Here is a 14,123-nt window from a genome sequence, read left to right as displayed (position 1 = left end):
TCAACAATTTCCATGGGGTGTACTTACCTTTTCACACGACTGCATCCAATTAAAAAGAAATACAAAAAAATTGTTACAATATTTTCTCACAACTGAGAATTACCGTATACCATAGCCAAGGTAGGACAGCTACCATCTAAAACATAAAAAATGTCAGCTCTGTAGTACCCTCTCTCTCTCAAAAGAAAAAAAAAAAATCAGTGGTTGGCTCAAACCATCACCATCTCACCACAACAAAAATATGGCAGGACTGGGCAGGCTTACTTACATAAACCTACTTAAGAAGATATATTATTCATATATGTAGTAATCAATTAAATTTAAAATGAACCCGATAGCTCTGACCGCATTAAAGCAAAGAAAATTGTTAAAAAGTGTTACTAAATGTGTTTTTTTTTTTTTTTTAACAAAAATGTTATACTCTTCTGGCCCCAATACTCCTCTTCTCGGGTTTCTCCATGGCGATCTTGTCTCCTCCTCTTCTTTGTGCGTTCCCATAGCAAGCCATTTGCTATGGCTGCTGAGTTGTGTGCCTAGTGAGCCACGTTTCATAGACACACACACAGCGGAGCTTAGATCTGCACCCCCACGTCCTAACCACTGCATTTGATTGACAGCAGCAAGAGCCAATGACTCCTGCTGCTTTTCGTGTCCCTGTGTGAAGAGGAAGAGAGGGGAGAAGAGATGCAGCCATGCACAGCGCTGGATCTCTTCTCCCCTCTCTTTCCCTTCACATAGGGATGGTGGTGGGCAGAGAAATATAAAACATTTTTCTACCTTAATGCAAAGAATGAATTAAGGTTAAAAAAAAAGTTTTTGGCTTTAGTATTACTTTAATAATGCAGAATTTCCTATGGAGGCTCTTGAAGCTGCATAATGTACATATATATTGCACAGTTCCTGAAGAAAACCCTCTGATGCCTGAGGCAGAGCAGATGACATTCAGTGCAGTCAAAATACTCATATTTGCTTACAGCACAAAAAATTCACAAGCCAACCTTTCAGGGAAGGCTTTATAAAGCCAGTCATTTCTCAGATGTAGATGTCAGCATAAGTAATGACAATCGGAAGATTCACTGCTCCATATACTGATAATGCACAATATAATACATGCAATTTCCAGTTATTCTTATTACTTCTACTCATATTACCCTTCCTCCTTGTTCTGGGAGAGAAAAAGAAGAGAAGACCTATCACAGTTCATAAGTGACTTCTTGACCTCTTTGCAGACACTTCTTATGGCTGCAAGGCATTTTTCAGGATTCAGCATCACCTTGTACTGCCACTTGTCAATATACACAGGAGGGATTCTGAGCGTTTCCATATCACACATTTATATATATATATATATATATATATATATATATATATATATATATATATATATACTCTCCATAAGTTTAATTAAATTCATCAGTGAGAACTGAAACTTATAACTGTTGGCAGGGACAACTTTCCTCTAAAACTAGAAGCAATATTGTTTAATACAATTACAGACACAAGCTTACCTCCTCTGCTGCAAACTTTAAAACTGCAGTAAACGGCGTACATTCAGGAACACTTAGGCTGAATAAAAAAAAAATAAAAATAATAATTACATTTAACTTCAGACATGTAATTGTTTGCTTTGTTTTGCGGAGGTCTGTGCACTCTTGCACCATCTGTAATGTTGTTAGCTTTTAACATCTGTCATGTCCTGCAGACTCTGAAGATTTAGGACCACGTCACACTAGTGATCCAGTAACTAACGAGAATTTGCAAGTGATAGAATGGCTAGAAAATCCAAAGACAATGCATGCCTACTTGGTATATGTTGGTTTCCTGTTGGCATCAGCTGTGAGGCATTGCTCTCCTACTACTGCAATAACAGCAGAAGAGTGCAGTGTTACACATCCAGCTGGTGAGGGAGAAACACATACATGCAGGTTAGTGTTTTACCGCCCGCATGTGTCCTCCAAAGCTATCCTGCTGAAGACGAGTTCTTGCCAGCATCAGGATGACTAATGTGACATGGCCCTTAATCACTGCAAATGGCTAAAGGATGGTGTAGCCATGTAAACATGCTAATGTTCTAACTAGTTGCAAGTTAGTCAAACTTACTAAACAGCAATATTTAAAGGATAAGTTAACTTTTAAGGAAAAAATAATAAATGCACATATTTTTTGCAGAAAACAATGTGCATTCATTATTGTTTCCTGCAGGAAGAAAAAAATGGGGAAGGAATATTGATTAAAAGGTACATAGGGCAAACGGCATAATATGTAGCATATGGTAAAACAAATGCTGTAAGGACTCCACAACATAGTAACATAGTACAAGAGGCCAATTGCCTAGCATCCCTAACACTAGGGGAATAAAGGAAAAGAGGGGGAAAAATTGGGACTTTATGTGAAGTGCATGCAAAAGGTTGGGATGTACAATGGTGAAATGACTGTATAATTGTATACAGGTGGATCCACAACATGATGCCAAAGAAAAACAATTACATATGTCATCATCAATACAAATATCTCTTTGTGTTTGTGTTCCCTGCAGGAGTCGGATAGCAGTGCACCCCTGATCTCAGGGGTACAATGACAGGCATCTGCAGGCAAGCTCTGCAGTTTTCAGCCCATACCTCCGATACGGACCGACTTTTTAAAAGCTGCAGGACTTGTGAATAAACTACAAGAGTTCTCATCAGCGCCCTCACAGTCCATTCAGAACTACGAGCCATCAGCCGCTGTGGCTGATGGTAGTTGTACAATACATATAACTAGAAAAAAAAGTTCGTCGAGACAAACTTTAAGTTGGCTTGAGAAAGCCTGACCAGAAAGTTTGAAAAGTTTAGATCGATCGATCGATAGATAGAAAAGGTTTGAAGATAGATAGATAGATAGATAGATAGATAGATAGAAAAGGTTTGAAATTTTTTTTACCGCCCCCCACCCACGGTCTGTCTGTCTGGCTGCCTTGCGACAGCAATAGAAGTCATCGGATTTGTTTTTGTTTTTTTAAAGACAAGCTAAAAAGAAAAAAAAAACAAAAAAAAAAAATTTTACCGCCCCCCACCCGCGGGGTCTGTCTGTCTGCCTGTCTGTCTGCCTTGCGAAAGCAATATAAGTCATCGAATTTGTTTTTGTTTTTTTAAAGACAAGCTAAATAGAAAAAACAAAACAAAACAAAAAAAAAAAAATTTACCGCCCCCCCCACCCGCGGTCTGTCTGTCTGGCTGCCTTGCGACAGCAATATAAGTCATCGAATTTGTTTTTGTTTTTTTAAATACAAGCTAAATAGAAAAAACAAAAAAAAAAAATTTTACCGCCCCCACCCGCGGGGTCTGTCTGTCTGCCTTGCGACAGCAATATAAGTCATCGAATTTGTTTTTGCTTTTTTTAAAGACAAGCTAAATAGAAAAAAAAAAAAAAAAAATTTACCGCCCCCCCACCCGCGGTCTGTCTGTCTGTCGGTCTGGCTGCCTTGCGACAGCAATATAAGTCATCGAATTTGTTTTTGTTTTTTTAAAGACAAGCTAAATAGAAAAAAAAAATAAAAATTTTACCGCCCCCCACCCGCGGTCTGTCTGTCTGTCTGTCTGTCTGTCTGTCTGCCTTGCGACAGCAATAGAAGTCATCGGATTTGTTTTTGTTTTTTTAAATACAAGCTAAATAGAAAAAACAAAACAAAATAAAAAAAATTTTACCGCCCCCCACCCGCGGTCTGTCTGTCTGTCTGTCTGCCTTGCGACAGCAATAGAAGTCATCGGATTTGTTTTTGTTTTTTTAAAGACAAGCTAAATAGAAAAAACAAAAAAAACAAAAAAATTTTTTACCGCCCCCCACCCGCGGTCAGTCTGTCTGTCTGTCTGTCTGTCTGTCTGCCTTGCGACAGCAATAGAAGTCATGGGATTTGTTTTTGTTTTTTTAAAGACAAGCATGATTATCAAAGTTACTAGCATGTTGATTGAGTCTAATGGGATTTGGAGCTTGGGTCATCTGAACATCCTGTCAATGAAAGTCTATGGGCATTTTTTGGGTTTTTAATTTGAATTTTTAGGAAAACCGTAACTCACACCAGTCCGAAAAGATATAGCACACCGAGTCAGAACAGTATGAAGGTCTGTGCCGAGTTTGGAGTATGTAGCTTGAACGGTCTAGGAGGAGATAGTGTCCAAAAATTTACCGGCCAGAAAAATAATAAGAAGAAGAAGAATAATAATAAGTTTAAATACAATATCAGTAAGTTGGCTCTTCCAAGCCAACTTAATAAAAAACTCATGAATAGTTGTGGAATACAATGTTGGTATAATCAACCATAGTGAAGAAAAATAAATGCATAGATGAAATGCTAACAATATGATGAAATGATATAGAAACAAAGATCAGGAAAAAAACAATAAGGATGCTTTAATATGGAGGTTCCCTTTTATCTTCACTGCTGGTGCTCAAGTGGTAGATGTACACTCACCAGAGGTGTTTGATCTCTTGTTACAGGTAGGTCAAAATGTGCTTAGAATGCCCAAGGCTGGAATTCTGCTGCTGCAAACACTCCACTTTACTACTTCATTCAAATAAGACATAGATAGATGAAGTGACTCCACAGGAGACATACCGTAATTAAAAGGTCAAAATTAAAATAGAACATAGTTCAGCAGCGCTCAAGATTTAGCAAAGAATAAACTAATGCATAAATTAGGACATCTAACAATCGGCATATCTATCAATCAGATGCACATAAAGTTAATAGTCCAAAATATCTGTGAAAAGACAATCTGTGGAATTGTGATATCTGTGAGTAAAGTACAGCCGTGATCCAACTGTGAAGTCACCACCAAACACCACAAGTGCGTTCTGCTCCCTATAGGCTAATCTCTTACCCCGATTAGGCAAGTGTCAGGCATGTAACAATGGTGAGTCTCAGCCACTTCCATGCCAGTTGCTTCTCATCGATTAAAAGGGGTAGTTATTGGCACTTTTCCACTGCAAGTACCGGCTCGTACCGGCTCGGCTCTACTCGGCCCTGCTTGGCCCGGTTTGCTTTTCCACTGCTGGTACCGCATGGTATAGTGTCGGAACGGTTCGGTACGGTACGGTATAGGTTTGCTTTTCCACTAAAGTAGTACTAAAGTTAAGTGGGCGGGATAACAACGAGGTGGGTGGGATTCTTTGACCAATCAGTGGCTAGTAGTGACTGCATACAAAGGATTGTGGGATATGGTACCAGTTTGGTACCTGTTGGAACCACAATCGAGTAGGTACTGTTTTTTCAGAGCCGTACCGTACCGTTCGGTTCCATGCAGTGGAAAAGCAAACCTATACCGTACCGTACCGAACCGTTCCGACCCTATACCATGCGGTACCAGCAGTGGAAAAGCACAAAAGCGCGCCGAACCGGTACGGTTCCATGCAGTGGAAAAGCGCCATATGTTTAGCTACAACATGTGTTAATTAATCCAGGGGTTCCATTTAATAATTTTTTTACAGATCCAGCTTCATCAGGAGAACAAGGAGAGGGAAAAATCAAACTTCAGTTCTGGGTATTCAAGTACTGTACACCTTACTTTCATTGTACAGCAAGTTTCTTCCCATGCAGGGGGTAGATTCAGCTCAACTCCTTATTGATAGCCCTGGTGTCTCACTGTTAGCCAAGCATTGTCTTTTCCTGTACACACTTCCAAGTAGGTGCTTGTAATGTTTGGTGGTGACTTCAGAGTTGGATCACGGCTGTACTTTACTCATTCCACGCATTGTCTTTTCACACATATGTTGCACTATTAACTCTATGTGCAACAGAGTGATAGATATGCCGATTGTTAGATGTCCTATTTTATGCATTTGTTTATTCTTTGCTAAATTTTGGGCGCTGCTGAAATATGTTGTATTTTAAGTTTGATGGTTTTTTCTCGTACAGAGGAATTTAAAGGGGCTTCTCACCGTTTATAGGTGCATTTACATAAATCGTGGTCGTTTTTAGACTAATTCCATTGCTGTCAGTGTGCGCTCCGGGGAGCGGCTTTTACATTGGTTGTTTGGTTTAATAATTAAAAGATTCCACGGTGTAGTATTTTATTAACTGGTGTTAAAATCATAAATTATGAAATTGCACGCACATGTATCGGTGCCTGTATACCGCCACTGGTGCATACAAGCTTGTCCGTAAAGTGAAACTTAGGTCGGTGAGGGGGAATCGTCACTGCCGGGTCTCATGTGAAAATTTTTGGATAGTGGTGAGAACGAAGCTTGGACTACACGCCAGTGCCGGAGGAACCTTAAACACCCACACAAGCTGTACACAAGGCACATACAGGGACTGATACATGTGAGTGCAAAACCTTGTTTTATGAGTTGAACACCAATTAATAAAATACTACACTATGGAACCTTTTAATTATGTCTCCTGTGGAGTCACTTCCTCTATATATGCCTTATTCTTTTTTTTTTTTGTTAAATATTTTTTTTATTGTGGTAGAAAGTAAAATGCAAGAATATGAAACCAGTAAATAACATAATCAAGTAAAATTCAACAAAATGAAAACAGGCAAGGATGAACTGGAGTACCGACGTAGAATGTAATATCACTTTGTCCAGTATTTCGCTAATATAAAAGATTCTATGCCTTATTCTAATGAAGGAGTAAAGTGGAGTGTTTGCAGCAGAGGTTGCAACATGTTCCTGGAAGATGAACTTATCCATTAAAGCAGGAATCCTCAAACTACGGCCCTCCAGCTGTTGCGGAACTACACATCCCATGAGGCATTGTAAAACTCTGACATTCACAGACATGACAAGGCATGATGGGAATTGTAGTTCCTGAACTGCTGGAGGGCCGTAGTTTGAAGACCCTTGCTTTAAAGGGTTAGTTCACATGTGACAAATACTGACTTATACAGAAAGGGGTGCCTGTAGATGAAAAATAAACTGTGCAGTTTTGACCTAGGTTAAAGGATGCTATTGGTGTAAGCCATTTACTTACCTCCTAAAGCCTGTCCAAAAAACTTCCACAAATGGCATCATCCTGTCCTGCTTTGTTTCTAGGACAAGGCTAAAACACTCCCAGTTGATTCAACCCCCCCTTGCAAGTCCTCTCTCACTGGACGCAGTAGCTCTGCGCTCAGCAATGCTGAAATGGACCACACATGTGAAGGGTTCGAGAGCTCGCCCCTGTGATGGAGGGGGTGAGCAGTAACCACTGGGGTTGTCTTAGCAACATCCAAGCAATTGGCAGGATGGGATGATGCCATCTTAGGAAGTTTTCAGTTGGGCTTCGGGAGGTACAAAAATGGGCTAAACCTATAACAAGCACATTATACAACCTTAGTCAAAGCTGCAGTTTATTTTTATCTACAGACGCCCCAAACCTGCATAGGCAATTTTTTGGCAAAGCTGAACTAACCTAGGGCCAAAACAACTAATCGATTAATCAACAACTAATCAATTATAGAAATAGTTGTCAACAATTTTCATAATCGATTAGTTGGCCTGCATACAGGATGCAATATTTGTTTACATATCAGGAAATACAGTGAAGCAAACATACAGCTCAGTACACCGTCCATACATGTCAGGAAGTGCCTGAGAACTTGTGAATGTGTGAGAAGCAATGCCTCATGGGACATGTAGTCCTGGGCAGAAAGGGAGTGGTTCTAAAGGCAGAAGTTGTTTTACCTTGCTATAGGGGCACTCTATACTATACTTTGCGGCTTGTTATTGGGGCACTCTGAAGGCAGGAGGAGCTAGAAGAGTCAGTGGGGGATCCCAGAAGAGGAGAATAAGAGCTGCTCTGTGCAAAACCATTACACAGAGCAGGTAAGTATGGCATGTTTGTTGCTTAAAGACTCTGTGCAGGGAAGATCAGCATCTGAACCCAGAGAAGGTGAAGGCTGGTAGACTGGAGGTAATATAAGGCATTACAATTTCTTTTTTAAGTAAACTTTTACCAGTATTGTACCTCGTATTTAAAATGATCATATCCATGGAAAAAAAAAGTCCCAGCTTTTAGTACTAATTTAAAATAAAAGATATAGATTTCCCTTCCACCCTTCATATAGCTGAAATGCCCATATATCCTGCTTCTGGGTGTATTATATATATATATATATATATATATATATATATATATATATATATACACACACACACACATATATATATATATTATTACTTTCACTGTTTCACAGTGTAAATGAACCCCTTATAAAAGCGATTGTCTGCTCTTTTTATACTATAAAGGGACCATTTTAGTTTTTTTTAACCCCATTATGACAGGTGATACAAAAAAAAAAAAAAAAGACATGCTGCTGCTGCTACCGTACTAAACGTCTTAGGCCTGGTTCACACCTATGCGTTTTTTGGTTCTTTTTGCAGAAACGCACTACAGTTCACTTAACATGGTTTCCTATGGGGCACGTTCACATCTATGCTTTTTTCAGCCGCTGCGTATTTGGAAAGGGTCGCGGACTTTTTTCAATGCAAAATGGTGTTTTTTTTTGTTCAATAGACTTCAATGGAGAAGCTGCAAAAATACATGTAGTGTGCTTTTGCAGCGATTTAATCTGCCTAACAAACTGGGCAAAATAAAAGCATAAAAAATTGCATGTACAAAAACGCACAACAAAAAGCACCTGCAGAAAACGGATCAAAAGCAAACTGCATAGGTGTGAACTGAGCCTTTTGCTGGCCATATACGCATGGATTTGCGGTCGAGAATACTCATACGAAAAATCTTTGTACATTCGCTGAAGGAAAGAATGTTTTTTTAAAATTTCACTTGCTTTTAAGATTCAGTTTTAAAATGATTGTAAATTTCTGAACGAAAACCACATACACTGACTGAAAATTCCTTCTACCAAGAAGTTTTCTATTCTGCTCCTTCAAATATTCCCGTCACTGTGATTAAAAACGAACGTCAATTTGACCCCATTACTGATTAGAAAATCAGGCAAACGTTCTTAAAATGAAGTACTTTTTGAAGTAAGACATTGTTTTTGTATGGCCAGCATACATGTCAGCAGGCGCAGCTTTTATCAAGCCACCTGCCTATGACAAGAGCCTGTCATACATATTATATATTACAGCTCTGTCTGAAAATCGGCAAAACAGCCATTCCTTTTTTTTTTTTTTTCTTTCAATAAAAAATGTGATCCCTGAGTCTGATGATATTTACCAGATTCAACCTCTAATAGTACTATATCCTATATATTCTCAGAGTGGATTAGAGATTTTGCTCCCTAACCATATAGCTAGTTATTTATTCTTACCACTGCATATAGATATGCAAGAATAATTTGCCTTTTTTTTTTTTTTAACCTCACATATTAACTTAATTATACACCACCCTTTTTTTTAAGGTTATTATCCGATTAATCGAAACAATAATTGGCCCACTAAACGATTATGAAAATAATTCATTAGTTGCAGCCCTAAACTAAACCTTTAGTGCCGGTTCACATTTATGCGATTACAGAGATAGCATGTAATTCGGAGCGCACTGCTCCTAAAACTACATGCGATGTCTGTGCGGTGCAAATTCAGCCATACACCGCAATCGCGCTGAACACGCACACGACCCTTTTTTTGGTCCGGAGCAGAATCAGATCGCATGGTGGTTCACACTAGTGCGATTCGATTCTGTGCAAACTTTCAGATCGCACTGCGATATGCGATCTGATCTGTGGGTGTCTTTAACTATTAATCGACACCCCCAGCGTATCGCATATGGCAGTGGGAACTGCCAGGGGTGCGGATGTGATGCGGGAACACGCTTTATATTCCCAGCGTTCCCGCATCACACAAATGTGACCGGCACTTACACCTTTATCTAGTTTGTGTGTTCCTTTAGCATTCCCAGTAATAATTCACATCTCAGGAAAAACTAATCTGGCCCCCATAGCAGATTATATTTAATTTACATATATAAACAGAATAACAGAGAAACACACTTACACTTTGTAAGGAAGCCGGGGGTCTGCAGTTTGTATAATTTTAAATGTTACTTTTGACCTAAGATTAAAAACAAAATATACATTAGACTGACAATTGTCAACTACAATTTCAAACACTTGTGTGCTAAAATCTTGAAATAAACTGGCATTTAAAACTCAAACATTGCATAGTTTACTATAAACCTGCAATTTAGTGCCGGTTCACATTGGTGCGATGCGGGAACCCTGCAAATCCACTGCGACTCGAAGGCAGGTCACACTGCCATATGCGAACTGCTGGGAGTGTCAATACAAAGTTAATGACACCCCCAGATTAGTTCACATATTGCAGTGTGAACTGTCAATTCGGACATGAATCGGATTACATGTAATCAGCCATGGGATCCGATTCTGGTACGGACCAAAAAAAAGGGTCCTGCACAACTTTGGTCCGAATACGATGTGGGTTCAGCCATACAATTTGTATGGCTGAATTTGCTGCGCACAGACATCGCATGTGACATCACTATAGTGTGAACCGACACTTAGAGAACAAATACAGGTGTAAAATGACTCCACTTTGTTGAATTTCTATAACCATCTGCCTACTAGAACAGCCTGACTAATTGAAAGTGTTTCAGTGAAAACTTTATCAGCACAAAGACATACCGTATATAAAAAAAATATATACATACAAAAACATTTTGCTTAAGAAAAAATATATATATATATTATACAGAATTTTGCCACAATGCGGCATTTCAATCTTGTTTTGTGATGCAACATTGAACCAAACAGCTAAACACATGGCAGAAATAATGTACACCTGTCAAATCATCTGGAATTCTGCTCAGTCTGTTATGTGATTCACACACTCGTGCTATACCCAGTGTTCTCCCTTGGGGATTCTACCAGCTACCTGACAAAAGCAGCCCTGCCCAACCTGTTTAAACCCCCTCCCCCCCCTTGGGTATTCGGGCTCACCTTGCTCCTCTGTAAGCTTGGCATGGCTCAAGGGGGAATCAGGGTGGAGGGCAGAGGACTGGTGGTGAACTATGTAGCTTGTCTAAAGCTTTCTAATGCTTTGTAAATAAAGCCCTTATACAACCTAAAGCCCACATTTCTACAAGGCCTAAATCATACACTTCCATTTTAAGTCTGATTTCTGCGTGCATTAAAAAAATAAATAAAAAAATAAAAAAGGGGATAATAAGATAAGGAAAAATATTTTGATAGTTATATCACCAAACAAAAAAGAAAACAAGAAATAAACAGTTATGCATGCATCATAAAAGATGTATTTTCTTCTTTCAAAAGATAAGGTTGGTAAGCAAACTGGCTAGCAAATTGAACTGGGAATTTTACTTTTGTTTGTTTCATATGTGTTGCCCTTCCATGTGTTCTTTGCTATGAAGGCCAGTTATAGGTGGGGGCAGAGGCCATTTTCTTTGTTGTTAATGTGTACTGGTGAGTGGACATACTGGATGCCTTTGCTGTAATACTATCAGCTGGGCTTCCATTATGCCCCCAATTACCTTTAGGAGGGATGGGCCACCTCCAGGCTCACCTGCCCCCTATCTATCCATTAGCTTGCATGTGCTTCCACTGTGAAGACTCTTATAAATTCATTAGAGTAAAGCCCCGTACACACACGCAGATCGTCGTCATACAAATGTTCGTCTTTTCTCCCCGGGATGTCGGTGTCTGTTGAAAAGTGCAAAGACAGCACAAGGACAGCACAAGAATTTTGTCCGCAGACTTCAGCTGACTGCAGAAGTGATGTCATGTAATGGTTAACTTTCCCTGTGTTTTTTATTTTCTGAGCATGCCCAGTCTTGCAAATCTGCGGTCTGTCGGCTGATTTCTGTACTGACAGGCGAACAATCGTCCGTTCTGGTGTCTGCAGACAAAAATTTTCATGTTTGCAAGAAAGACTCTTGTCCGCGGATTGTGTGCAGACATCTGTCGGAGGCACCATACTAACACGCATACAATCGGCAGATCTTTCGTCCGCCGACGTTTGTATGACGACAATCTGCGTGTGTGTACGGGGCTTTAGGACTGCAGATATACAGGGAGCCGTGAAGTGGCCCTGCAGCTTTCCCATGCATTTGCAAATGTGTGCTAACTAAACCCCTGTTTTGATGCAAACTGTTAGACAGGTTAATCTGGTTGGTAAGCAAACTGGCTAGCAAATTGAAATGGGAATTTTACTTTTGTTTGTTTCATGTATTTTCTTGTTTCAAAAGAAACCAGTAAAGCTGGCCATACATCTGTAGGCTGGAAAAAAACGATTTCTCTAGCGTCACTATACAGCTCAGATGAACGCATCTCCCGCTGTGCCTCGTATATTTTAAAAGTCGGCCCTGCTGGCAGCCAACTTACAAACAGTGGCTGCATCTGATCGGACCCAACCTCTTTTCAGTCACAAGTTTTTTTCCTGGCTCCTTTGATTTTCAATCAAGTATTCTAAGGCTCCGTTCACATCTAGGCGTTTTGGGGCGTTTTTGGGGAGTTTTTCTGCTCTAGGATCAGCTCTCAAAACGCCCAACAAGACAAATCCTATTCATTTCAATGGCCCCTGTTCACATCTGAGCGTTTTGACGCTGTAAGCAAAACGCCCAACGCTCAAAAAAGTACATGAGCTTCTTTTTGGGCAGATTACAGGTGTTTTCCATTGGTATCTATTCAATCAAAAAACGCCTGCACAAAAAACGCCTGTAAATCGCGGTAAAAATCGCGCGAAAACGCTACGCTCAGGTGTGAATGTAGCCTAAATTGTTACTTGCAGTATTTTTTATTTCCATAAGCATTTTTATTGAGTTGCAACGTGCCTCTGAACTTGCTGGAAATTTTGAATATCCCAGGAAGAGTCAATTCCCTAGCACAGCTTTTCCCTTCTTGTACATCATAGTCCTCTTCTAGAAGTGTCTGAATATTTTCTGTGCTGGCCAACCTTCCCCCTCACCTCCCTACATAACTTTATATATATATATATATATATATATATATATATATATATATATACACACATCTATAGCTGCTGGGGGAGAAGTGAAGGGAAATGCTACAGAGTGTCATTTCAGGTACAGCGCTGAGTCTGCTGACATCATTCACGATTGCAGCAGTGTCAGGGCTTTTGGATGTGTAAATGAGGGAGGCTTTTACAGGTAAAATGATATTCCTAAAATATGGCAAATGTGCAAATAATAATATAATAAGAGTATTGATGCTGAAAATGAATAATCTGGTGACGGTGTCTTTCTAAATCCTCAACTCAGAATGAAAATGCAGATAAGGACGGCCTGCGTCCACATTTTGCATACTTGATCTGGGTCAGTGAAAAAGTAAAATTGTTACACTTAGTGCCATCCATCACCAATAACAATCTCAGAGTTCACAGGGTAGTACTATGGGTCCAATTTAAAGATCAGCGGTATGGGCAGCAAGAGAGATGAGTATGCAATGCACATGATTGTAAAGTTTTATTTTGGCAACGGAGTTTCTTTAAAGTGATATTATAGGCAAGGTTTTGTTTGAAAACTGACAATTTTATTGATTTTTCAAAAGTAAAAACAAAGTAATATAAGGCCCCGTTCGTATAGGGGCGATCCGACTTCGGGTGGCGACCTCCGAGGTCGCGGTGCGAGCAGCGCGCCGCGACCACGGAGCGGCCGCCACGGACCTCATAACATTGAAGTCTATGGCGGTCGTCTCCGGGTCGCCCCAAAGAAGCTCCGGACGCTTTTTCTAAGTCGGATCGACTTGTGTCTCTCCTATTAGAACAGGTCCGCAGCTTCCCTATGGAAGGCGACCTACGGCGACCAGGTCGCCTCACAGGTCGCCTCACAGGTCGCCTTAGTGTGAACGGGGGCTAAGAAGGAACAAAAAAGAGATATAAATAGATTGACAAAAACCATAAATGGTGTCAACTTGGACAACATACAACAATGAGGCTCAGTTGAAGAAAATAAAATCTGAGGGAAAAACATATCATTCGTCAACATCGAGCTGAATGTTTATTATTACTCCAGACCGTTGTATGTCAACCAGGTTCTTTGTTTTTTAAATAACAAACATGTTATACTTACCTGCTCTGTGTAATGGTTTTGCACAGAGCAGCCCGGATCCTCCTCTTCTCAGGTCCGCTGCCAGGCGCTCCTGGCCCCTCCCTCCTGCCAAGTGCCCCCAGAGCAAACAGCTTGCTGTGGGGGCTCCGAGCCG

General features: G+C 40.1%; 1 protein-coding gene across 1 annotated transcript in view; it reads right to left on the bottom strand.

The window, feature by feature from the left end:
* Positions 1 to 14,123, bottom strand: part of UFM1 (ubiquitin fold modifier 1) — a 69,612-nt gene that overhangs the window by 42,545 nt on the left and 12,944 nt on the right. Inside the window, exons 2-3 of the mRNA XM_082246784.1 lie at positions 9,922 to 9,978; positions 1,509 to 1,566 (exon numbers count right to left, since the gene is read on the bottom strand). Coding sequence (XP_082102910.1) covers positions 1,509 to 1,566; positions 9,922 to 9,978 — 115 coding nt within the window. The remainder of the gene's footprint in view (positions 1 to 1,508; positions 1,567 to 9,921; positions 9,979 to 14,123) is intronic.

Source organism: Pelophylax lessonae, assembly GCF_965119305.1.
Source record: "Pelophylax lessonae genome assembly, chromosome: 2".
Lineage (NCBI taxonomy): Eukaryota > Metazoa > Chordata > Amphibia > Anura > Ranidae > Pelophylax > Pelophylax lessonae.
Note: the sequence above shows the minus strand (reverse complement) of the source record. Positions and strands in the feature narration are given on the sequence as shown.